This window comes from Biomphalaria glabrata, chromosome 2 (assembly GCF_947242115.1).
Source record: "Biomphalaria glabrata chromosome 2, xgBioGlab47.1, whole genome shotgun sequence".
Classification (NCBI taxonomy): domain Eukaryota; kingdom Metazoa; phylum Mollusca; class Gastropoda; family Planorbidae; genus Biomphalaria; species Biomphalaria glabrata.
In genome coordinates, this window is record NC_074712.1 from 8,157,766 (window position 1) to 8,179,792 (window position 22,027).

Sequence of the window (22,027 nt, forward strand, 5' to 3'; positions counted from 1 at the left end):
TGATTACGTTTATTATTGGTTTAATAAGTTATTAAAAAATTAAATTAAAATTATTTTTTTTAAATACTAAAATACTCTACCAAGCTATACGTGTTAATCCTTCTCCAAAGCTTGGATATACAAAGTCATCACTGGCTATGGCCCATCGCCTACCAAATAAAATAAGGCCCGGCATTTGTATTTTATTAAATACTTTGTACCCAAACTTGTAGATCGACTGTTGACAAGCGAATGTTGATTTTCTTGAAGATAACACAAGCAACCATCTTGAGTTTAAAGTGGGTCATATTTTAGTAATGTGACATTTTTTATTTTTAGTTTTTGGTGAATTCTTAACCTCCGGGATTATCCCAAAATAGATAAATAAATAAACCGGAAACCGAATTATACACTTTCGTTATTAATTATTTGATGTCTAGGATTTCAAACCACGCATTTATTTTATTCTATTCGACTAGAATAGAACTAGTTTAGATCTGGATTTCAGCAATGATCTAGTCATTCTAGTGGACGATCATACCTCAATATCTATAAATATGATCTAGATCTAGAGATCACATCGATATATTATTATAGTCACATTGGTGACAGTCATTTAGATTTACTTGAGTCTGAGTAACTTTACTTTTTAGACTTTTACACGTCTTTGACGTCTTTGTCTTTAGTATTAATTTATTAAACTATTATTACTATTAGTAAATTAGTATTACTATTAATGAGTATTACACTATTAGTATTAGAATCTAGTATTTAATAATAGATCTATAGTATAAATATAAATTAGAAATCTATATAATTAATATAAATATACTAAGATCTATCATCATCATGTCTATCATATGTCAATTTAAACTAAAGTAGATCAAGATAGGTAGTTGTAGACTCTACTAGGTATTGTGATTGTTACCTGATTGAATTTTTTTTTCTAGATTCCATTAATTTAACTTCGGAATTTTCAAGAATTAAAATGACCTCTACAGTGAAAAACTACGCTAATCTGATGCCTTTGCTGAAAAAAAGAGGTTTCATCAATATCATTCAAAATCAAGATACCTTCCTCAACGATTATGGACCCGCAGGGACACTTCTGAGACATAATATTCTTAAACAATGGTGTGTTGGACAGATATTCCGATAATTTCAGACTTTTTTTACTCACATTTACTACATACAGATTCTATCCCAAATTTACAGATTCTATTTTGCTTCCGCTTCATAAGAGAAAATAATTTCTTTTTTCGTATTATTTTGTGTTAATCTTGTCGAGCATATTGATTTGATACCTAAGTCGTCGGTTCTCCTGCTGATTCAAGTTCCATGCTCTAATGGTAGTAGGGAAAAAGCAGCACTTGTGCAAATTCATTAGCTAAAACTAGGTCTATCTCATAAATAGCAGAAAGATGACAATTATTTTTTGACAACCTCCTCCATGATATTGGTACATAAAGATCTTTTTCAAAGATTCTAGAAAGAAACCTGTTATTCAGCTCCATAAGATCCCATGATTGTGTTATTTTTACAAAGCTTACAAATATCAACTCTGTCTGTCTTGTAAAAAGTTTGTACATGTTATTTCTCCCACACCCAATTTCGGATGAAGCTGAAATTTTGCACAGTTATTTACCAACTAGTTAATTAACTATTGGTAATTAATAATTCTGTTTGGTATCTCAAACAAGGGAAAGAAATTTTACTTGTCTGAAGTGGTGGTATAAGCTGAATTAGTCCCCTTTATAGGTCATTGTCTGAGGCTTGGTGAAAACAAACATGAAATAGGAACAATAGATTACTATACAATATTCCATGTTAATACGTTCCGTGTTGGCTTGAGAAGACTTTAGTCCACGAGTTTGAATTCAAATAAATTCCTTTCTTTTTAAATGTATTTAAAAAAGCCATCACCCAGATATCCCGTTCTTTCTCTCCCCCCCCCCCCCTTTTTTTTTTTCCAACTGGTCCAGACAGTGATAGGATCATAGCATATTTAGAACGCTAAAAGCATGAAATTGCGCTAAAGATAAACAATTTGTAAAAAAATATTTCTAATCGCACAGTTTTATTATTGTTAGTCTAGATATATCCGTCCTGAGTTTGAATCCTAGTGAAGACTGACATTTTTAATTTTGGGATCTTTGGGCGCCTTTGAGTCCACCCAGCTCTAATGGGTACTACCTGACATTAGTTAAGGAAAGTAAAGGTTGTTGGTCGTTGTGCTGGCCACATAACACCCTCATTAACCGTAGGCTATAGAAACAGATGACCTTTACATCATCTGCCCTATAGACCACAAAGTCTGAAAGGGGAACTTTTTTTTCTTTTAGATATATCACAAATTTGATTACATGACTGATCTAAACTAATTGATATGTTTAATGTAAGTTTTGTGATTTAATAATTATTTTTTTAAAATTTTGCTTGTTTATCATTCCTGATCAATGCACCGTGGTCAAAAGAGAGACACTGAGAGTCATTTTGTTGCAAAGTATAATTTTGAAGAAATTGTTGTTTGCTACTTCAGCTGAAAAATATGTTGCTATGTATAGTAGTTATATAGCCTTTGATTTGCTGACATATTTAATCAAATACATAACAAACCTAGTTCTTAAAGGTTGTAACTTTTTTGTTCTCCTTTCTAAGTCTTTGTACTAGTTTTAGTCCTACTAATAGTATGACGCTATCTAATACCCAAACATGGAAAAGGCCTGGAGAGTCAACCCTGGGATCCATTGACCCTTAGACAGTTTGCAGCACACAGTAATACACCCTGGAGGATTCTGTGCTCTGCTAATCTCAAACCGTATTAGGTACAAGTCATTCCTTTGGACATATCAGCTGTGGGAAGATGGGGAAACTGTTGTGTGGGTAATATCATTTCAACCATAGCTTATCTTTTCATTTCTATGAGATGAACCATATTCACTCCGTGACTGATGGGGGCAAATGAGATTAGTTCCCAGCTTGACCAGTAACTTTTCAGTTTTTATCAAATTTTATGTCACCTGAAGAACTTGAGCTATGATCACACTCTGCTTATTGTTAATAAATTTATTTTGTTCAAATGTCTCTCTTATTGACTTTATCTAGCTAGAGAGTTGTACAAAATGCAATGTTCCACATAATCAAGAGTTCTTCTATTAAATCATTCTAATTTTAGATACAAACAATGTGAGTACCAGTAAGAAAAGTAAAAAAAAAAACAATAGTTAATAATAATAATTTTATTTATAAAGCGCTGTTAACAAACAAAATGTAGGCTCAAGGCAACAGAGAAATTTATTTCTTTTTATAAGCTTTCAGTAGCCATGTCTTTCTAGACCCAAAACTAGAGTTTTGCATGTATGAGATGTCTAAGATAGTGAAATCTTTGTAATTTAGGCCTTTCCCAGAATACAGGATACAAAAAAAGTAAATAGAATCATTTAATAATTTTGAAAATCTCACTAACTAAATATTATTATTAACTTTCATATTCAATATCTCTAAAAGATTTTGAAAAATATACCCAATAGGCATTTTTGTAGTAGTTTTTAGGATAATGTAGTCTAGTAAACACAATATTACATAAATTTAGACATTAAATCTCTCTTTTCTCCTGGCAAGTGGATGTGACAAAAGGACAACAAACAATGTAATAAATAAATAATGTATTGTACTTATCTGTTATTGACTTGTTCTCATAAGTTTTTGTTGTTGTTTTTTTTCATTCAGGTGGGATACAATGGTAAATCAACAAAGTAATGTATTTCCTATGGAAAATATGTTAACAGTAGCTTTGAAACAAGCTAATGTGGGTCAAGGAGATGTAAGGTAACTATCTATACAATTGTTCCCGTTACTGGCACTTACTTTCTAACATAGACTTTATCACTTCTGTATTAATAATTTTATTATCTTTTTTTCTTTCATTATTTGCAAACACATATAGATTGTTTAAAAAAAAATATTCTGTAAAATGAGTAGGGTCTTAGAAGATCATTTCTTTTTTCATAATTCTATTATTATACGAATTAAAAAATGTTTATAAATGTACATCTTCAAATTTAAATAAGATTTTGTGTTTTAACATTTATACCTAGTAAAAGTAAAATAAAGTTCCCCTTTAAAACTATGTGATCTTTAAGGCACATAATGTAAAGGTCATCTTTTTCTGTGGCCCACAGTTAACGAGGGTGTCTTGTGGCTAGCTCAACGACCAACCGTCTTTATTTCTCCCCAACTAATGTTAGGTATCCATCTAATAGGTACCCATCCATTAGAACTGGGTTGACTCATAGGGACCCTCACGATCCCGAAATTCAAAAAATATTTTGTATTTTAACATTTATATGTACCAATACTTTATACCCACATTAGAAGTTAATGCATTTTTTAATCAACCCTTTAATGTCTTATTGTTTTTAAGTATGCATATTGAATTAAAAATATTTATAATTTTTTAATACTGTTTTCTTTACAGTTGTATTGAAAGAAACAATAATACATATCAAGAATTACTTATGCCAGGTATTATAATGACTTGAATTTTAAATTGTATTATTAGTAACTCTTCCTTACTCTTCCTCTTTCCTCAGGAAACAAAAATTTTTAAAAAGTTTTATCTTTTTTTTTTCTTTGATTTCTTATACAACACTTGAAATCGTTTACTTTTTTAACTAACTCTAGATTACAAATCCAAGTACTTACAAGTATTAAAGTTGACAAACTATCGACTACCTTTTTCAATCACTAGTGTTAGGTCAACTTTGTCTGCCAGGACACCAGCTATGACTTCTGAGATACAGAGTCAGTCTGACTTGAAGGAATTTCTTTTGGGGTAAATATTTTATGAAATTATGAACCAATTTATCAATTAGCTTGTTAGTTTCAAACATTCATTCAGACATAAAGGCTTTTATGTTCTGGCCCAAATCTGTTGGTCATAGGAGATGGCAGGGTTTAAACCCATGACCATCAGAATGACAGTCAAAGCACAAACCACAAAATCAGTAGGGAGTTTTAACAGCATTAATAAAAATCTGAAATGTTTATCAAAAGATAGTAGTTTCTGTATAAACCTTGGTTCATTTTAATACAATGTTTCATTGTATCTAGTTGTTTTGCTGCTGGTAACCAGGTTAACATGAAGGTCTTTTTCATCTGGTCCACATTATCAGATTGGGTGTTGACTGTTGATATAGAGAATACAAGACTTGTTTTATTTATTTAATTAGAAAAAAATTAACTTGTTCAACTGGATGGGTTTCTAGTGTAGATATTGCTCTGTGTGAAGAATTAACCTGTTAGCTGAAATACCATTAGTTCTCTGCCTAAGATAAATATTTATAGCCTCAATATTGTGCATGCTGTATATGTCTAATTCAACCCTTAATTCTGTACAGAAGCTAGCTAGCTAAAAGCTGTTTAGAAGAAAGTTGGTATGCTAACCTGAGATTCAATATTGATTTGATTCTAAGTATTCAAGTCATTTCTTTTGGGAGCCAGGCAGTAACCTGTTTGACTTCTGAACTGAGGGGTCTCAAGACTTCTGAGGGGTCTCAAGACTTCTGAACTGAGGGGTATCAAGACTTCTGAACTGAGGAGTCTCAAGACTTCTGAACTGAGGGGTATCAAGACTTTTGAACTGAGGGGTCTCAAGACTTCTGAACTGAGAGGTATCAAGACTTCTGATCTGAGGGGGTCTCAAGACTTCTGAACTGAGGGTATCAAGACTTTTGAACTGAGGGGTCTCAAGACTTCTGAACTGAGGGGTATCAAGACTTCTGACCTGAGGATGTCTCAAGACTTCTGAACTGAGGGGGTCTCAAGACTTCTGAACTGAAGGGTATCAAGACTTCTGAACTGAGGGGTATCAAGACTTCTGAACTGAGGGGTCTCAAGACTTCTGAACTGAGGGGTCTCAAGACTTCTGAACTGAGGGGTCTCAAGATTTCTGAACTGAGGGGGTCTCAAGACTTCTGAAATGAGGGGTATCAAGACTTCTGAACTGAGGGGTCTCAAGACTTCTGAACTGAGGGGTCTCAAGACTTCTGAACTGAGGGGTCTCAAGACTTCTGAACTGAGGGGGTCTCAAGACTTCTGAACTGAGGGGTCTCAAGATTTCTGAACTGAGGGGTATCAAGACTTCTGAACTGAGGGGTATCAAGACTTCTGAACTGAGGGGTCTCAAGACTTCTGAACTGAGGGGGTCTCAAGACTTCTGAACTGAGGGGTCTCAAGATTTCTGAACTGAGGGGTATCAAGACTTCTGAACTGAGGGGTCTCAAGACTTCTGTACTGAGGGGTCTCAAGACTTCTGAACTGAGGGGTCTCAAGACTTCTTAACTAAGGTGTCTCAAGACTTCTGAACTGATGGGTCTCAAAACTTTTGAATTAAGGAATCTCAAGACTTCTGAACTAAGGGATCTCAAGTTTGAATCTATCTCCGCTCTGAATAAACCTAAAATTTTGAGGACATTGATGAATTCACCAAAATCTTATTATACCCAACATTTTGGTTAGTAAAAGCAATCGACTATTGTGCTGACTTTATGAAATCCTCTAAAAACCTTGCCAACAGGAGCTGATAACTTTTGCATCATTTGTCCCAAAGATATTATCAAGCTCTAATAAAAAAAACTAACTTCTGAAACTTAAAAACTTATTAACGTCTCATTTGCACTTATTGTGAAATACATAAGAACACAAATGCTTTAATATTTACATCTACAGAGATTGTAATAGAACCAGACTTCTGCTTCAGAATTTTATTCTTCCTTCCAGTAGAAACAAAACTTTTGATTTCTGGCTACATCTGAGATTATCTTGGTGGAAAAATGTAAGTGAACTTTTGTTTCTTGTTTTAGCATCTAGTAAATACTAGCTTGCTGATCATTTGTGTAGGCCTACTCTAGTAGATTACACTAAGTCTAGAGGGCCTTTGTAGAATTGGGCTTAAACCACTGAGTACTTTCTACAATACTAATGCTCCTTTTGTTAGAAGTCCTGAAACTGACTAGAGGTAATTTTATTGGAGCTTTGGGACTTAAAATAGGCTCTTCAGTCTTCAGAAAGCAACCATATTCATACTTGACAGTAGACTAATTACCATATTCATACATTATGGCTGACTGCCTGGTCATATGGCATGCGCTCTTGGCTGTTGTTCCATGGTCATTATCGTCCTTGGTTCAAACCCTGTTCGCTATCATGCCCTGCCGAAGGTTTGGGCTAGGATGTAATTACCTGTATTTCAAGTCTGATGGATCATCAGAAAACTTTCAAAACATGACACTAGAAAAACTTACCATTTTCATGCATGACTTAGGAAAGCTGATCAATTACAAGCACAAGATACTCTGGACTAATGTTCTAAATCTGACTTAGAATTAGGTCCTCCCGTGCCGTTCGGCACATTGGGCGGCAAGCTGTCTCCACAAAGATCTGTCACTGGCAATGTCTGAAACCTCCTCCCACCTGGTGTCCACTGTTCTGAGGTCCTCCATGAAGGTGTGGCGCCAAGTTATACGAGGACGTCCCTGTTTGCGCTTTCTTCGTATTGGGCTCCATATCATCCCAACTCTTGGTATGCGTAGTTCATTTTGCGGGACATGTTCTCCGACAAAATGTTCTCAATCAATTTAGGAGAAATATTTTTTAAAGCGAAATACATAAGAAGAATCTGTCATTCAGTCATTTAAAGTGCTTCCTTTCACACACAAAAAAATGGTCTGCTGGTCCTTCTTCCTCTGTGGGTTGCTTCTATGTTGTACTTCCAAGTCTGATCATTTTAATGGGATTCTCATGCAATGTAATTCTTTCTTTAACTCTTTAGAAAGTAACATAGATGTTAAAAATTTATGGAAAGAAAACAACAAAGGTTAAAAAATACAGGACTACATAAAAAAAGAAAGGGGATACAATAAAATGTTAAGATATTCATAAAACTATACCCTATTGACAAGTTTATCAACACTGTCAGTTTTATAAATTAAAAAATATGTTGGTACAAGTTCAACAATATCTTTTGATGTAATATTTTTGTGTGGTGTTGTGTTGTTTTTATTTTTTTATTTTATTTAACTAGCTAGTCCATTTGTGCATTTTATTGTTGTGAATTTAAGAAAATAAAAAGCTTTATAAAATTTTACTACCATCCACAGTTTTCTAATAAGCCTGCCGATTTTCATGTCAGCTCAGAGAATTCCAAAAATAGCCAGACTGGCAGCAATGAGAATGGTACTGAGAATGGAATGAGTCCAAAGTGTATTAATATAGTCTATCACTTCCCATGGGGAATGGAGACAATTGAAAAAGTGCATAGCTTGGGAGACCAGCCTTTTCAAGATCCCAGCAATGTTGAACAGGAGAAATATAAAGTAAGTGTTATAAATTTTGTTGTCCTTACATTATCTCCTGTTACAGGCTAGCAATACATTAATACATTTATTAAAATAAATAAATACATACATATTTGTACATACACAGTACATAAATGCAAAAAAAAATAAATTTGAATACTATTCCACTTACTAGCTTAATTATTTATGAGATATTCAAACATTAAAATTGTTATTCATAATTAGCTTTGGAATGTCAGAATAGCATGGATAATTAGTTTCTTACTGATGTCTGAAATATTTGTTCTTACAGGGTTTAGTCACTGGCAAGGAGCCCAGCCTACCTCACTGTATTGTCTGTGACACAAACCTGGAGACTGCCACAGCTGCTCTTTTAGTGGACAGCTATTATGAGCGGCGGATGACCTCTACTGACAGCACAACCAGACCTAGTATGGTATGAATGTTGTATTGTTTACATTTTGTCTTTTTGTTTGTTGATTTGTCAAATTTTTGAAAGAATACCAAGTCATGATTCATACCTTTTAGTATAAACTGTGTTTCAATTTCCATAATGGTTTCTGTTCTATTTAAATGTTTGCTGATTATAAAATCTGTTTAAAAAAATGTGTTTGCTTTATTAAAGCAAAAAAATGCCAATAATAATTTCCTATTTCTAGCTCAACTTTAACTATTTGTTGAAGAAATAATAGATTCACTATTTCTAGACTGAAGCATTTAGTTGTGCCATGCCTTGTCACCATCTTGTATGTCATTTTTTCTAATTATTTAGTTAATAGATGAAATCCTGAGTCTATAAGGTAAATTATCTAAATTGTGAATCAATTATGCATACACAGGTTTTTTATTTTGTAAATTATTTTTATTTTTTTCTAAGCCTAACAGAAAGGTATGATTATTTAATTTCCTAAACAGGAAAATATACTCAACCAATTGTGATTGGTATAATTCACAAGATTTCTACACTGGAGTAAATTGTAATAAATTTTTCACTGCTAGAAAATCTCACTCTGTTTGAATTTTGATATATCTCAACTGTTCTATTCCTCGTCTAGGTATTGAAGCTGCACTCCCAAATAAGTCCATTTCAAATTGCAATAGCTGTCAGTAATACATCAACAAGGCCAAGTGAGTTGCGTCATGTGTGCCACCATTTAGAGAAAGATTTCAAGAGAAATGGAGTGTCATTATTCAATATATCTGAACAAGGTAGCACATTAGAGGCCCATTTTAAAAGGTGATTTTTTTTTTTAAACATTACTCACATTTATTTTTAAATCATAGATCATCATTTTTCTTAAAACTAAGTTTACTCCTTTGTTGTCATCCATTAGAAATGATCAGCTAGGCATCCATTACACCATCATTGTTAGTGACAGTACCATCAGTGAAGGTTTGATCAGTACTAGACACAGAGATACACAAATTCAGGTATGGCTCTATGTTAAAGATATTCCTTCCTCTTAGAAGCTTACTACTCTGTATGTTCGAGTCTTCCATAAGCTCAATACTGTATAAAACTTAAAATATTAGTTACTTTTTAGTGGTTCAACCAAATCTCTACTCTAAAAAGAATATATCTAGCAGGGGAAAGAATTTACTGAATTCAATTTCTACAGCTCAGTTTAATGACATTTCTCTTTCATTATTTATTTATGGTTTGTCTCAAAATTTAATGGCAGTATTAATCTCTTAATGAACAGATAGCACCTAGAGATTTCTTGCACATTGCAACTTGCTTAAAGTCATTTCATATTTTTATTAAACAGTGTTAATGAAACCTACAATTTCAAAATTTATATGAGATTGCGTGTCAATTAGTTATGCGCCAGGAGGCCCATTGACTCCGTTTCAGCCTGCTTTTCTTTCTGGGTATGCTTCCAAAGCCTTAGATCAGCCAAGATCATCTGCAAGGCAGCAGTTGTCTCTCTTAGATGAATTACCATCCCTAGTTAATGAGTTTCATCTACCCGGGTTTAGAGTTTAAGCATAATATCGCTTTTTACAATCATTTCCCTGGAATTCTGAGATGTTTTAAGTGAATATCCTAACCACTGAAACATCCCACCTCATCCTCCAGGACTGCAAACCAGTTGGTCCATGGCTGTTTATTTGATATTCACAGCAAAACCTTGTATCTAAGGGTCTTTCTTCCTATCCACCACCTGGGTACATGCTTGGTAGAAGATGGTAGCTTCCCCAATCGAGAACAAAGAAGAAAAAAAAATGTGTATCATGATACAATCTTAAATTGATATTTTAGCCTTTAAGGAGTTCTAGTCATTGAGCAAGATAGCCAATGTTTTTCTTATGAATTTTAGAATGCGTTTTCTACTTAAATTATCTTATCATAATTTTTTTTCCTCAAAATTCTGGAGGATGTATTCTCTTCCAATTTTGCTTATAAGTAATCCAGAGATGCTTGAAATCTAATCTGATTGTGAAATTGAATTTACTAATAATTTATTAATAAACAATGTGTTTATATTAGACAGCTTTCATGGGTGTGAATATTACTGCAAGGGAAGAATACCCTTGCTCTTTTTCCAGATTAGAGACATTTTCTGGATCAGAGCAGCCAAAAGAATTGTTGAGTATTCTGAAGAAAATAGTATCCTGGTTCTGTATTGTCATCTTTCAGATTAACTTCTGAGTTAACTTTCATAAGTTTAATTTGCCCATAGAAAGTGGAATATGACACCCCTGACTTAGTAATACCTAAAATTTAGTGTCACATACCATATCTGTGTTAACAATGAATACAAGGCAGCCAAAGGAATTGTTGAGTATTCAGAATAACATATTATCCTTGAGTTTGAGTTTAGGCACATCAGCACAATTTAGGCCATGTCATGCCTGTTATCCTTTAAGGATCACTCTCCCTTTACATAACAAGGGCTAAATTCTATATAGTTAAATCATTAAAAACAAGGTCTATTCACAGTTAAAATTGTAAAGGTAGTAAAAATTTAATAATTTGGTAAAAATCTTATGTAAATATTATATGTTCACAATTCAAAAATCAGATCTTTGTAGACAACCCCACCTCCCAGACAAAGCCCAGTACCTTCCCAGGGTCAACATTGTCGAATAGTGATTTAAGGTGTATGTTCTAAAAAAATTCTCCCTGACATCCTGGTATTTGGGGCAATCAATGAGAATATGTTCCACGGTGAGGCGAGAGTCACAGTACTCACAAAGTGGGGGCTACTCTCTCTTCAGCACAAAAGAGTGCGTGATGTAGGTGTGGCCAATCCTAAGTCTGGACATGGTTGTGCTACCACGCCTTGTCAGACCCTTAGATCTGTGCTGCCACAATCTGCCTGAGTTTGTTGTGAGTCTCAGCCTCCCATCGGTCCTGCCACTCTCGATAGGTGGCAGAGGCAATACTTTGTCTCAGGTCCGAGCAGGGAATTTTGCCCATAGAAACTGGAATATGACACCCCTAACTTCCTGAGAAATACCTAAAATTTAGTGTCACATACCATATCTGTGTTAACAATGAATATAAGGCAGCCAAAGGAATTGTTGAGTATTCAGAAGAAAATATTATCCTTGTTATGTCATCTTTCAGATTAACTTGCTTTCATAAGTTTATTTTGCCCATAGAAAGTGGAATATGACACCCCTGACTTCATGCGTAATCCCTAAAATTTAGTGTTACATACAATATCTGTGTTAACAATGAATATGAGGATTGATAATTTTTTTTTCAGAAATCAAGCCATATAGGAACAGTTGTAGAAGATATAAAAAGAAATCTCAGTGCCAGGTTGGAGCATCACTCTTAATGCCTACCAGTATATTTACATGATGTGTGTGTGTTGAGAATGTTTTTTTTCCCCCTTGGAGTTGTTTGGGATGTAATGCAAGAGTCACCCCTAAATGTAACTCCTTTGGTTGTCAGTTGACATTTGTTTTTAATGTTAAGTTTTATTTACTGCTATATATTTTTATTTCTCTGGAATGTTTGTTGATCAATACTTGCAGTTAATGCTTAATTCTTTGTTACTGATCTATTGCATAGTATATAAAATAATGAATTCATATTTTAAAATGTACTGATTCAAAGTATTGTGTAATATTGTCAAATATCAACAATTTTGAGATATCTTCTAATTGTACAATAACTTGACATTTGATACATTGAAATAAAGGAGAAACATTTTTTTTCTGTTAGTTTGAGTTTTTGGCACATCTGCACAATTTAGGTCATGTAGTGCCCATAATCCTTCAAGGGTTACTCTCCCTTTATATCAAAAGAGCTAAATATATTTATACAGTCAGGTCATTAAAAGCAAATGTCTATTGACAGTTAGGATAGTAAAAATTTATTAATTTAATTTATTACTGAAATAGATGTATTCCTTATCACATTGTTGATGCCCATAATTCTGCTTTAAGGGAAACTCTGATTGTTTTTAAAGTTGAGTTATTTAAATTCTGCTTAAAAAGTAATAGTAAACATTTTAATTTTTTTTTATTTAAATGCTTAGGAACATTTATATTTAATAAATTTGTAAATTTTTGACACTTCCCTCAACAATACTGAAAACAAATCTGTATTGCTTATTTTTACAGTGGTCATTAGGCTTAGTGACAGCCTAGTCCATAGCTATGATAGCCACTGGTACAGTTATATAGATCTAAAAGCATTAGGATAACCAACTTGAGAAGAAAAAAAAATTCACCCACACCCCTCCCTATCCCAAAAAGTAAATAGATCGTATGTCCAACTGATTCTAACAAACTGGTCAGTGTAAGTTTAGCCTAGAACTTTAGTAGGACGACGACCACGTGATAGTGTTTGTTGTATGTTTAGTGGTCGGACAAGAAAATACACACTGACATGGTTAGTCAAGCAAGAGTCTACCGTTTTGTTCTTTGCTTACAAGACATAGATTCTATATCTTTTAAAAGATAGTAAACTTTACTACTGTATGGCTTTCCATTACTCAGTAAATCATTTCAAATGGAGGTAGACATTTTTGTAAAGATTTTAATGGAAGGGGGCAAAAATAAACATCCTTTTTCATTGTGCAACAATGTTCATAACACACCTTTCATAGGTATATGGTGCCGAAACATGTAATAGATTACATCATCCAGTCGGTATTACCGAAATTTAGGTCTACATCTACAAGATCTTCTCAAAGTACTATAATAACTAACTCTAGGGGAAAAAAGGCATTTTCATTCCCTGCTGCAATAGTAAACAAGCTGCAAGTCCCACTGATGTTAACAACCTGGTCAGATCTACGTAGGCTATACATTTAGGCCATTCTGACTTATGGATGTGCAGAAATAGTATTATTGACAGTGAAAAGAAAATCTTCACCAGCGGACTATGGTTATGCTTGCCCTGGATATGACAAAATATGTAGGTCACAGCTGGGGCTGCATAGCCACAGGAAATACTGCATTCCTTAACCTTTGGACTTGAAGACAAGCCTTATTATTGAAAATAAAAAGAAAAGAATATATTCTTTAAGGTAATTTACAACTCGTCAAAACCATTGGAGTTTCCATAAAATAACTTTTTCACTAAAAAAAATATCTTCAATTCATGCAGTGATTTTCATTTGTGGGTGGTCACCTTATGCAAAGAGCTAAACAGCATCTTAAGAGAAATTTTTTTTATTCTATTTGACGCATGCCAAAAACAAAAAAAGCCAAAGGAAAAGAAAACCACTTAATGTTAGTAAAAAAAAAAAAAAAAAATGTCAAAAAAGAATGTGTAATATATGAATAGTTTAATTGTACATCATAGAACAGCATGGTTTCAATACTTGGCAGTACTAGGACAGAATTCAAAAACTGAAGGAGACAAACAAAAAAAGGATAAAAGCACAAATAGTTTTAACACTAGCATCACACATTTAATACTTTCAGAACCATGCACACAACTAGTTTCTATATACATGATGATTTCAATAGCCACAAGTGAATTGTAAATACCAGTCTATATAGTTGTTACAAGCTTGCAGTCTGTGGGGTCATTTCATAAATTAAGAAAAACATGCAGCTGATTTCCTGTCTACAATGTGATAAAATGGTGTGGATGCAAAGAGTGTCTATAGTGTGTGTGAAATATAACAGGCTCAAACCTTGTGACAAGTTTTGATATTTCAGCTCAGCAGTTTCCATAATTTGGAAAACAGCTGTGTTATGTTAGGCAATAGGCAACATTTACACCAAAGTAATAATGACCAAGGACGGCCCTATTGATGCGCTTTTTATGGCAAGACAATCTTTAAAAAAAACATGAGACTTCTGATGATCTAAATATGGCTTCCATCTACAAAGGTATTAAATACTAATGACAGTACAGATTTATTCATATTAAATTGTATTAATCATAATGCAAGAAAAAAAAAAAAAAAAAGTAAAAAAAAAAAAATATGTATATATGTACAAAGAGAATGAAACTTAACAGCATTCTAGTTCAAAATAAATACCTCAAATGGTAAATGTATTGAAATGAAGCTAAATTCCATTTCAAGCATCAACACCCTCAATAAAAGTGTTCTTTATATTTATAGCACACAATTCACATATATCACCAAATAAAGTTCACAAATATCACCAACAGGAAACATTACATTAGTCAATCATTCACTCTGTAAGGATTCAAAACAAACTAAAAATCATTCATAATACAGATTAAGGATCACTAATCCTAGGAAGTTGTGTTAGATAATCCATACTCAATTCCCAACTTAGGTTTTAGTCCAATTAAAAAAAACAAAATTAAACCAGCAGCATGCTTTGTTCTAAGTTAGTCATCCAATAAATAAAACAGACACGACCCTCAATTCACATTCTATGTCATGACAAGCCTTTCTTGTTATAGCATTCACAGGTCTTACCAATGTAGTTCATATATCAAGCAAGGCACACCTTCCAAAATGGTTAAACAACCAAAACACTATGCACGATTGTTATTACAACATCACTGTAAATAAAAATTTAAAAAATGACGAACATATCTAGTATTGTTTAGGTAGAAAACTAAAGACACTGTTTCATTTGATGCACTTTATTTTAATCAATAATTACTTTGATCACCCTATTTATTCTCACAGAGAACCTGATGGGCAATACATGTACGCTGACAACTCTGAGGCAAACAATGATGCAGATGGTGAAACATAGCTTTTTTTTTTTTAAAATAAGTACATAAACAAGCAAGTAAATAAAGTACTTCAATAAATGAATGATTATTTTAAAGGAAATTTAATGGCCTAAGAAAATATTTTTCCCACAAATGAATTTCTTATAAAGGAAAAATATCGAAGATATGAAAAAAAAAAAAAAATTCATATTGATAGAATGAAAATGTTAACTAAATATATCTGACACACAAGTGAATAATAAAAGTTCTTTTTATAGCATTGAATTTGATTGTCGATGAAAAACTGGTTCTTCTTCTAAACAAAATTGAGATTTGCTTTACACATTTCTATTGATACTTTTAATACAAATTTGCTTAATAATCAGTTAATTTAATTAGATAACCATGACGTTATATTAATGAATAAAACAAACGTCTTTTTGCTGTAAAATAAATCACCACTCTTCCCATAACAAGTGATCTAAAACAAAAAAAAACTAAACAACAAACAACCCTTATCCAATAAACGTTCCATAGAGAGAAAAATATCCTCTGTGATGACTACATACAGTTACTTGAATGAACATGACTCAATCTTTTACTTGGTCTCATACAATATTTATGCCGGTAAGGTGATCCGCTTTCCTTTCAATACTGCAGAAAGAACAAGAATTTATTTTAGTTACTTTGATATTTTAAAACCATATCATTTTTGTCTTGCAATAATTGCACATGTCTTCCCCTGTAGTTAAAATGTCAACATGAAAATAGCAATTGATATTGTTTTTAAAAAAATATTGTTTCTAAGATTGGTTGTTATTAACTGTATGCTACTGATAGTCTAGAAGAAAAATATTTTTTCAGGTTTATTAAAAAAAAAATATTCAGAATTTTCTAATTGTATATTATCTAAAATTAAGAAAAAAATAAAAAATAAAAGGCAAGCTTGGACCATCACCTAAACAGAACTTCTAGAGGTAAATAATATATTTAAATGACATTGCAGAACATTAATATAGAATGCATAATCCGAGCAATAACTATGTATTAAAAAATTTTAGTTGACCATTGCCCTTCTAATTAATTCACTTAAAAAAAAAATGGTATCTAACACTGAGAGCAGTTTGACAAAAGTTTTACTGATATGCAAAACATGCAGTCAACCTCCCCCCCGTCCCATGCAAACTAAGACATTTGTTAAAGCCACCACTGAAGGACACAATTCTAGAAGTACTTGGATACATTTATTTTTACATTTGCTACAACCAGGGGATACAATTAATTCTCATTCAACATCACTGAAAACATGGATAGTGTGTGAACTTTATTTCTTTTTTTTAGAAACCTAGATATGTATTAAGATAATAAAATGTTATTCCTATATACAAGAACCTGGGAATATAATTTTCACACAATAGCCACTCATTGCCTCTTTTTAACAGTGATTTAATGTGAGAACACAATTCATTCTTGTTTACTACCCAATGTCCTCAATACATCAAATATGTATTGAAACATAACATGTTTCCTAAGTATAGGAGTTTCAATAGATCACGAAACTACCAATACATCAAATATGTATTAAAACATAACATGTTTCCTAAGTATAGGAGTTTCAATAGATGATGAAACATATTTAACTGAACAGGACAATTACTATTTCAAACATGCCAAAGTACTTAAAGAACACAGCCCTTCTTAAATAAAAGGTTTAATATGTGTGGCAAGCAAATTGACTACTGTGTTATCTTTATTAAACATGATCCATCTACCAGGCATAACTCACTGGTGTTAACAAGATCAAATATTAAGTAACAACTGATTAGGATGATTGACATTTCATACTAATAGTATTTTGAAAGGCAGTCCCTTACAAAATGTGTTTTAAACTGAAGCATTCTAGTTTTCACACATATCTTGGCTAATTTTGTGCTAAATATTCCTACAAATTATAATCAGACTAACATTTCTTCTTCAAGTAATGATTTATTAGTCTAAAGGTTTTCAAACAAAACTCAAGCAATAAAAATGAAAGAAAATTATTTTAGATGCTTAGCAATTGTAAATAATACAAAGATTTCTGGAACACAGGCAAACTAAGAAAAAAAAAAAGGCGGGTAGGGGCTCAATTTCTCTCCCATTAAAAGAATGTTTATCCAGACAGTTTACAGTAAGTATGGAGTAACTTACCCTGACTCCTTGCCAAAACCTAAATAAAGATTTAGGTCTTTATTTGTTTCTAAGATTTATTTTTTTTAAAAGACAATTTCAACTGTGACCATTGATATAATGTTGATAACTTTTCTGAGTGGAATGTTAGGTATTTATTTAACTTAAAATTTTATCCCAGAAGAAAAAAATGTTTAATTAAAAAAAGACCTAAATCTTTAAATTGCTTATTAACTATAAATGCCTAGTTTTCCTATTTGCAATGCACATAAGCACAGTAACACTGAAATATGGCTTACCTTTTGTGATGTACAAGTAGAAGAAGTCACAGTACAGAATAGTCTGTACACAACCGGCAACTACGGCTATTAAGTCAAAGAATCCTTCGAAATAGTATCGGTAAACCCAGTTCAGTATGTACAGGGCTCTGTAGGATCCTGGAAACAATATCAATACAAGTTCAATACATTGTCACCATGTAATTTTTGCAATAATTTTAATATGAATGTATACAAGATCATGAAGCTTGTACACTATACCTAGATATTTTAAAAAGTATTTAATACCTATTATCGCTTTTTACATTATGTCACAAATAAATACTAAGGAACAGCATTCTTAAAACCTACCCTACAGATACATTCTGGTTGTTTCTATTCTAGAAAGAGTAATTTTATTTCTATACTATACAGTTAAAATAAGTTGGCTCTAAAGTAAAACAACCCAATTTAGTTTATAATTGAATTTACTTTTTAAAAAAAAAGTAAAACAACCCAATTTAGTTGTCAGAGAATATTAAAAATAAATTTCGCCAATCTAGTTCAGCATTTCATTATAAAAAGTCCAGCTGTTACCTAGAGCAAATAAATAGTGTGATGTAATTGTCTCAGCTTCACCAGTTTTGCTCATCATAAAGAGCTGAGGTAAAATAGCCACTGACTCAAGGTAAATAGAGAAGGTCCAGAGAATCTGTGAAACAAACAATTACTATTAATAGCTACTTCAGCTAAATGATAGATTGTATTTATTAAATAGAGAAGAGAGACGTATGACTGAGAGGAATAAATTAGCTACCAATAAAGTGGGCTCGAGTTTGAATTCCAACTGAGTTGTGTTTACTGAGCAGCATGGAAACATCCGAGATACCCCCCTACCAGCACCCACAGGTCCATAAGAGATCGAACCAAAGCACACTTAGCATTCTATTGCATGAAAGATGTGCTACTGGTATATAAAAATAAATTTAAGATGAGATAGATTCATCAATATTAAAATAAAACAGCAATAACGAATCATACATTGCAGATTTGTTTCTTTCAAAATATCGTTAATAGTAGCAGACTGTTAACTTCAACTTTGTCATATTCATAAAATTCTCTATTAAATTTGATAACTTGAATCTTACCTCAAGTGGACTAAATTCATGATTAACCAAGAAAGCTAATCCTCCAACAGGAATCACAAGGAATTCAACTCGGAAAGTATCATGGTTAGAGTCGTAAGTTGCTCTAAACTTGAAGTACATGAGATAAACAGTCAATAAAGATGTTGAAATGAAGAATATTTTCATGACAGAGTTGTAGACAGAAACGAAGCTTGTAAAGAGATCCAGATAACGTGATGCAAACACCAGTGCAAAAAGTATTTGACTTTTTCCAGAGATACCTAAATATAAAAAGGAATCGTAAAAATATTATTCATGTAACATTTTAAAACAGGGCTGTGTTGGCTGAGTGGTAAAAATCTTGGCTTTTTGAGGGGGTCTCAGGTTTGAATTTTGGTGAAGACTGGCATTTTTAATTCCAGGATTTTTAGAAACACCCCTCAGCCCACCCAACTCTAATGGCATGGGTACCTGACATTTGTTGGGGAAAGTAAAAATGATTGTTATGCTGGTTCCTACAACCTTGTTAACCGTTGGCCATAGAAACAGATGACCTTTAACTTTAAATCATCTAACCTATTATAGATCACTAAGTCTGAATGGGGAACTTTACTATTTTTTTAAAATTGTAAAATAGAGACTAAAACTAAAACCCGAGCAGAATGCAATCTTGATAAAAGTACAACTAGGATCAGAGTAAACAGACTTGAAGTAGAGTAGAGAAGCTAGACTACTAGACTAAATCTATTCTAGATAGACTCAAGAGTAGTTTATTTAATCCCGACATTACATGAACACTTGTTTTTGTAGTCGTTACATCTTTATTTTGATATTTAACATGAAACTAGCATGCTATATAATAAGCTTGTCCATTTTCCAATGATTCTAACCCAATTTCCTTCCATTTAGCTTCTTTTTATGTAAGAAAATTTTTTTTTCAAATTTGTAAGTCAGGTTGTTCTTTTTTCCTTTGTTACCAGGATGACTAGGATACCTAGGATTAAGACTATATTTATTCTATATTTTTTTATTGGCTAAGTCTATGCTAATGAGCCTGGCAATATTTATTCTGTTTTTGGAGCTGATTTATTTGATTTATAAGCCAAGTTGTTTGATTCCATACAAAAAAAAATTAATATGGTGTTTGAATTAAATTACGATTTTCTTACCAAAACTTATTTCAAACAGCCAGTTTTGGAAATCAATATTAATGATCTTATATTATATTTGTTGTTTTTTTTGTGGTTGTTGATTTTTATAGAGAATAAATAGGCAAATGTTTGGAGTGAGCTTGGTACATTGAATGAAGTTTAATGCCTAGATCTAGAATTCTAGACCTACTAGATAGATCTAGATTTATACCTATAGAGAGAATATAGAGGATTCAGCTATTTAGGCAAGAATGGCTCTCCTAACCTGTACTATACTACAAAAGATCATCTGTATTAGAAATGTATTAAATGAATAAACAAAAAATACAAACATTCAACACACATCTAATCATGCAAACATAAAATAAATCTAAAAGTCTGTGTAGAAGTCAATATCCCAGTGACCTAGTAAAATAAGTGTGTTCATATTTTTATTTTTTGTGTTCGTATTTATGCATAATTTGAAAAACATCTTAATGATTTCATGTGAGGGGCTATGCCTGGGGATCTTAAAATTTAGTTAATGTTAATATAGAATTAAAATCTGAGTTTATTGATGCCTAAATATAGAGACTGTCTAAAATAAATTATAGTGTCCGGAATCAGATAATGTGGGTCAAATTTATCTGAATTAAATGAAACACATGGCCTCTTTGACCTTAAATTTAAATATAATAACAAATATAGGTTAGGGGTACAAATATAAGTATTATAAGTAGTCATCCTAATTCTCTTTAAACTAAAGATTTTGATACTTCATTTTCTTTTCTATGTTGAACCATTGTCAAATAATGCGCTGACAAAGTCAAACTTTGAAATTTTGGCCTATCTATAGACTATAGGTGTCCGAATAGTATAAAATGTAACTATAAACTACTCCATAATCTAGATTTAGACTTTACTAGACTTTAGATCTAATCTAGTCTAGATTTCTAGATAGAGTCTGTTATTACACTTAGTAACACTATAACAACAATGACACAATCATAAAATTCAAATGTATTAATAGTACTATTACATTTAATGATGTATAAATAATAATTATAATAATTATATGATTCATTATTCAATAGACTGAATAAAAACAAGGAATTATTGAAAATAGTGTAACTGTATACTATAGTTAAGAGTAATAGAGTGTGAACGTAACTTGTAATCATACCCTAATAATGATAATGTCATGATGAAGTGAAGACAGAAAGACGACAGCCGCCAGAGTCGGTGGCAGAACTGACGAACTGTTACTAGTCTAGTCTTACTGTCTTGGTCTAGTGTTACTTTTAGTTTTACTTAGTCTTATCTAATATGATAGATCTAAATATCTCTAGTTTAAGTTTAACCTGGTTTAGCACTTTCTTTACTTCTTTAGCCTAAACTAAACTTTAGGTAGGCTATCTTGACTTTACCGTTACGCTTAGGAGGGTACTTTTAGATTGTGAAGTTAATAATTTTACCTGCACATGATCGAGTTTTCCACATCTTTAGCAATAGTAAAATTATTGCTAAAAGATGGGACATATCACCGATAAGTCGAAAGATATTCATTTTATTGTTTATCAGCTAACCAGTCGTCTATTTTAGTAAACTTCCACGTTCTTACGGTTCTGATGAGGACGTGGCGCGCAAGGAATTGTTGGTAGGGATGTAACACGATATTAGGTCAACGTACTTGATTAAGATCTTAATTTGAAATACCGATTCTTTAAAATGTGAGAACAATTTGTTTTAAAAGTCGCATAAACCTTAGATTTTGATGTAATAAAATAATTTTCTTAATAAACTTTATTGTTATTATTTTATCTTTCGCCTGATTGTATAAAATAAGCATATTATCTCTTCTAACACGAATATTTATAAAGTAGTCGATTAAAAA

At 32.3% G+C, this 22,027-nt stretch overlaps 3 protein-coding genes across 7 annotated transcripts in view; 1 reads left to right on the forward strand and 2 right to left on the reverse strand.

The window, feature by feature from the left end:
• LOC106054933 (diacylglycerol lipase-beta-like) overlaps positions 1–288 on the reverse strand; it is a 24,282-nt gene extending 23,994 nt beyond the window's left edge. For all 3 annotated transcript variants that reach the window (XM_056018937.1, XM_056018936.1, XM_056018935.1), the window contains exon 1: positions 81–288. In XM_056018937.1, coding sequence (XP_055874912.1) covers positions 81–175 — 95 coding nt within the window. In that variant the 5' untranslated portion in view covers positions 176–288. The remainder of the gene's footprint in view (positions 1–80) is intronic.
• LOC106062168 (DNA polymerase subunit gamma-2, mitochondrial-like) overlaps positions 1–12,509 on the forward strand; it is a 12,677-nt gene extending 168 nt beyond the window's left edge. Inside the window, exons 1-11 of one of the 2 annotated variants that reach the window (XM_056018938.1) lie at positions 392–615; positions 930–1,113; positions 3,709–3,807; positions 4,457–4,503; positions 4,663–4,813; positions 6,709–6,814; positions 8,139–8,354; positions 8,629–8,772; positions 9,392–9,573; positions 9,671–9,767; positions 12,053–12,509. In XM_056018938.1, coding sequence (XP_055874913.1) covers positions 968–1,113; positions 3,709–3,807; positions 4,457–4,503; positions 4,663–4,813; positions 6,709–6,814; positions 8,139–8,354; positions 8,629–8,772; positions 9,392–9,573; positions 9,671–9,767; positions 12,053–12,127 — 1,263 coding nt within the window. In that variant the 5' untranslated portion in view covers positions 392–615; positions 930–967 and the 3' untranslated portion in view covers positions 12,128–12,509. Of the gene's footprint in view, positions 1–391; positions 616–929; positions 1,114–3,708; positions 3,808–4,456; positions 4,504–4,662; positions 4,814–6,708; positions 6,815–8,138; positions 8,355–8,628; positions 8,773–9,391; positions 9,574–9,670; positions 9,768–12,052 lie in introns of those variants that run through there. The other variant, XM_056018939.1, reaches the window with a different exon arrangement.
• A 1,565-nt stretch (positions 12,510–14,074) lies between these two features.
• LOC106066325 (ER lumen protein-retaining receptor 2) lies at positions 14,075–21,796 on the reverse strand. Of its 2 annotated transcripts, XM_013225315.2 has the most exons (6): positions 21,609–21,796; positions 19,025–19,284; positions 18,474–18,588; positions 17,919–18,056; positions 17,641–17,659; positions 14,075–16,104 (listed from the first exon to the last, which is right to left on the reverse strand). In XM_013225315.2, exons 1-6 carry the CDS (start codon positions 21,697–21,699, stop codon positions 16,059–16,061), a joined length of 669 nt encoding a protein of 222 aa, XP_013080769.1. In that variant the 5' UTR covers positions 21,700–21,796; the 3' UTR covers positions 14,075–16,058. The 2 variants fall into 2 exon arrangements, with proteins under 2 accessions (XP_013080769.1, XP_013080770.1); XM_013225316.2 differs by lacking the exon at positions 17,641–17,659 and having other exon boundaries at positions 21,609–21,794.
• Positions 21,797–22,027: the final 231 nt, after the last annotated feature.

Coding starts and splice junctions, on each gene's coding strand:
- LOC106066325 (XM_013225315.2), bottom strand. CDS start 21,699: ATGAATATCTTTCGACTTATCGGTGATATGTCCCATCTTTTAGCAATA. Junction 19,285..21,608: donor GAAAACTCGATCATGTGCAG/GTAAAATTATTA, acceptor TTTTATATTTAG/GTATCTCTGGAAAAAGTCAA. Junction 18,589..19,024: donor ATGAATTTAGTCCACTTGAG/GTAAGATTCAAG, acceptor TTTGTTTCACAG/ATTCTCTGGACCTTCTCTAT.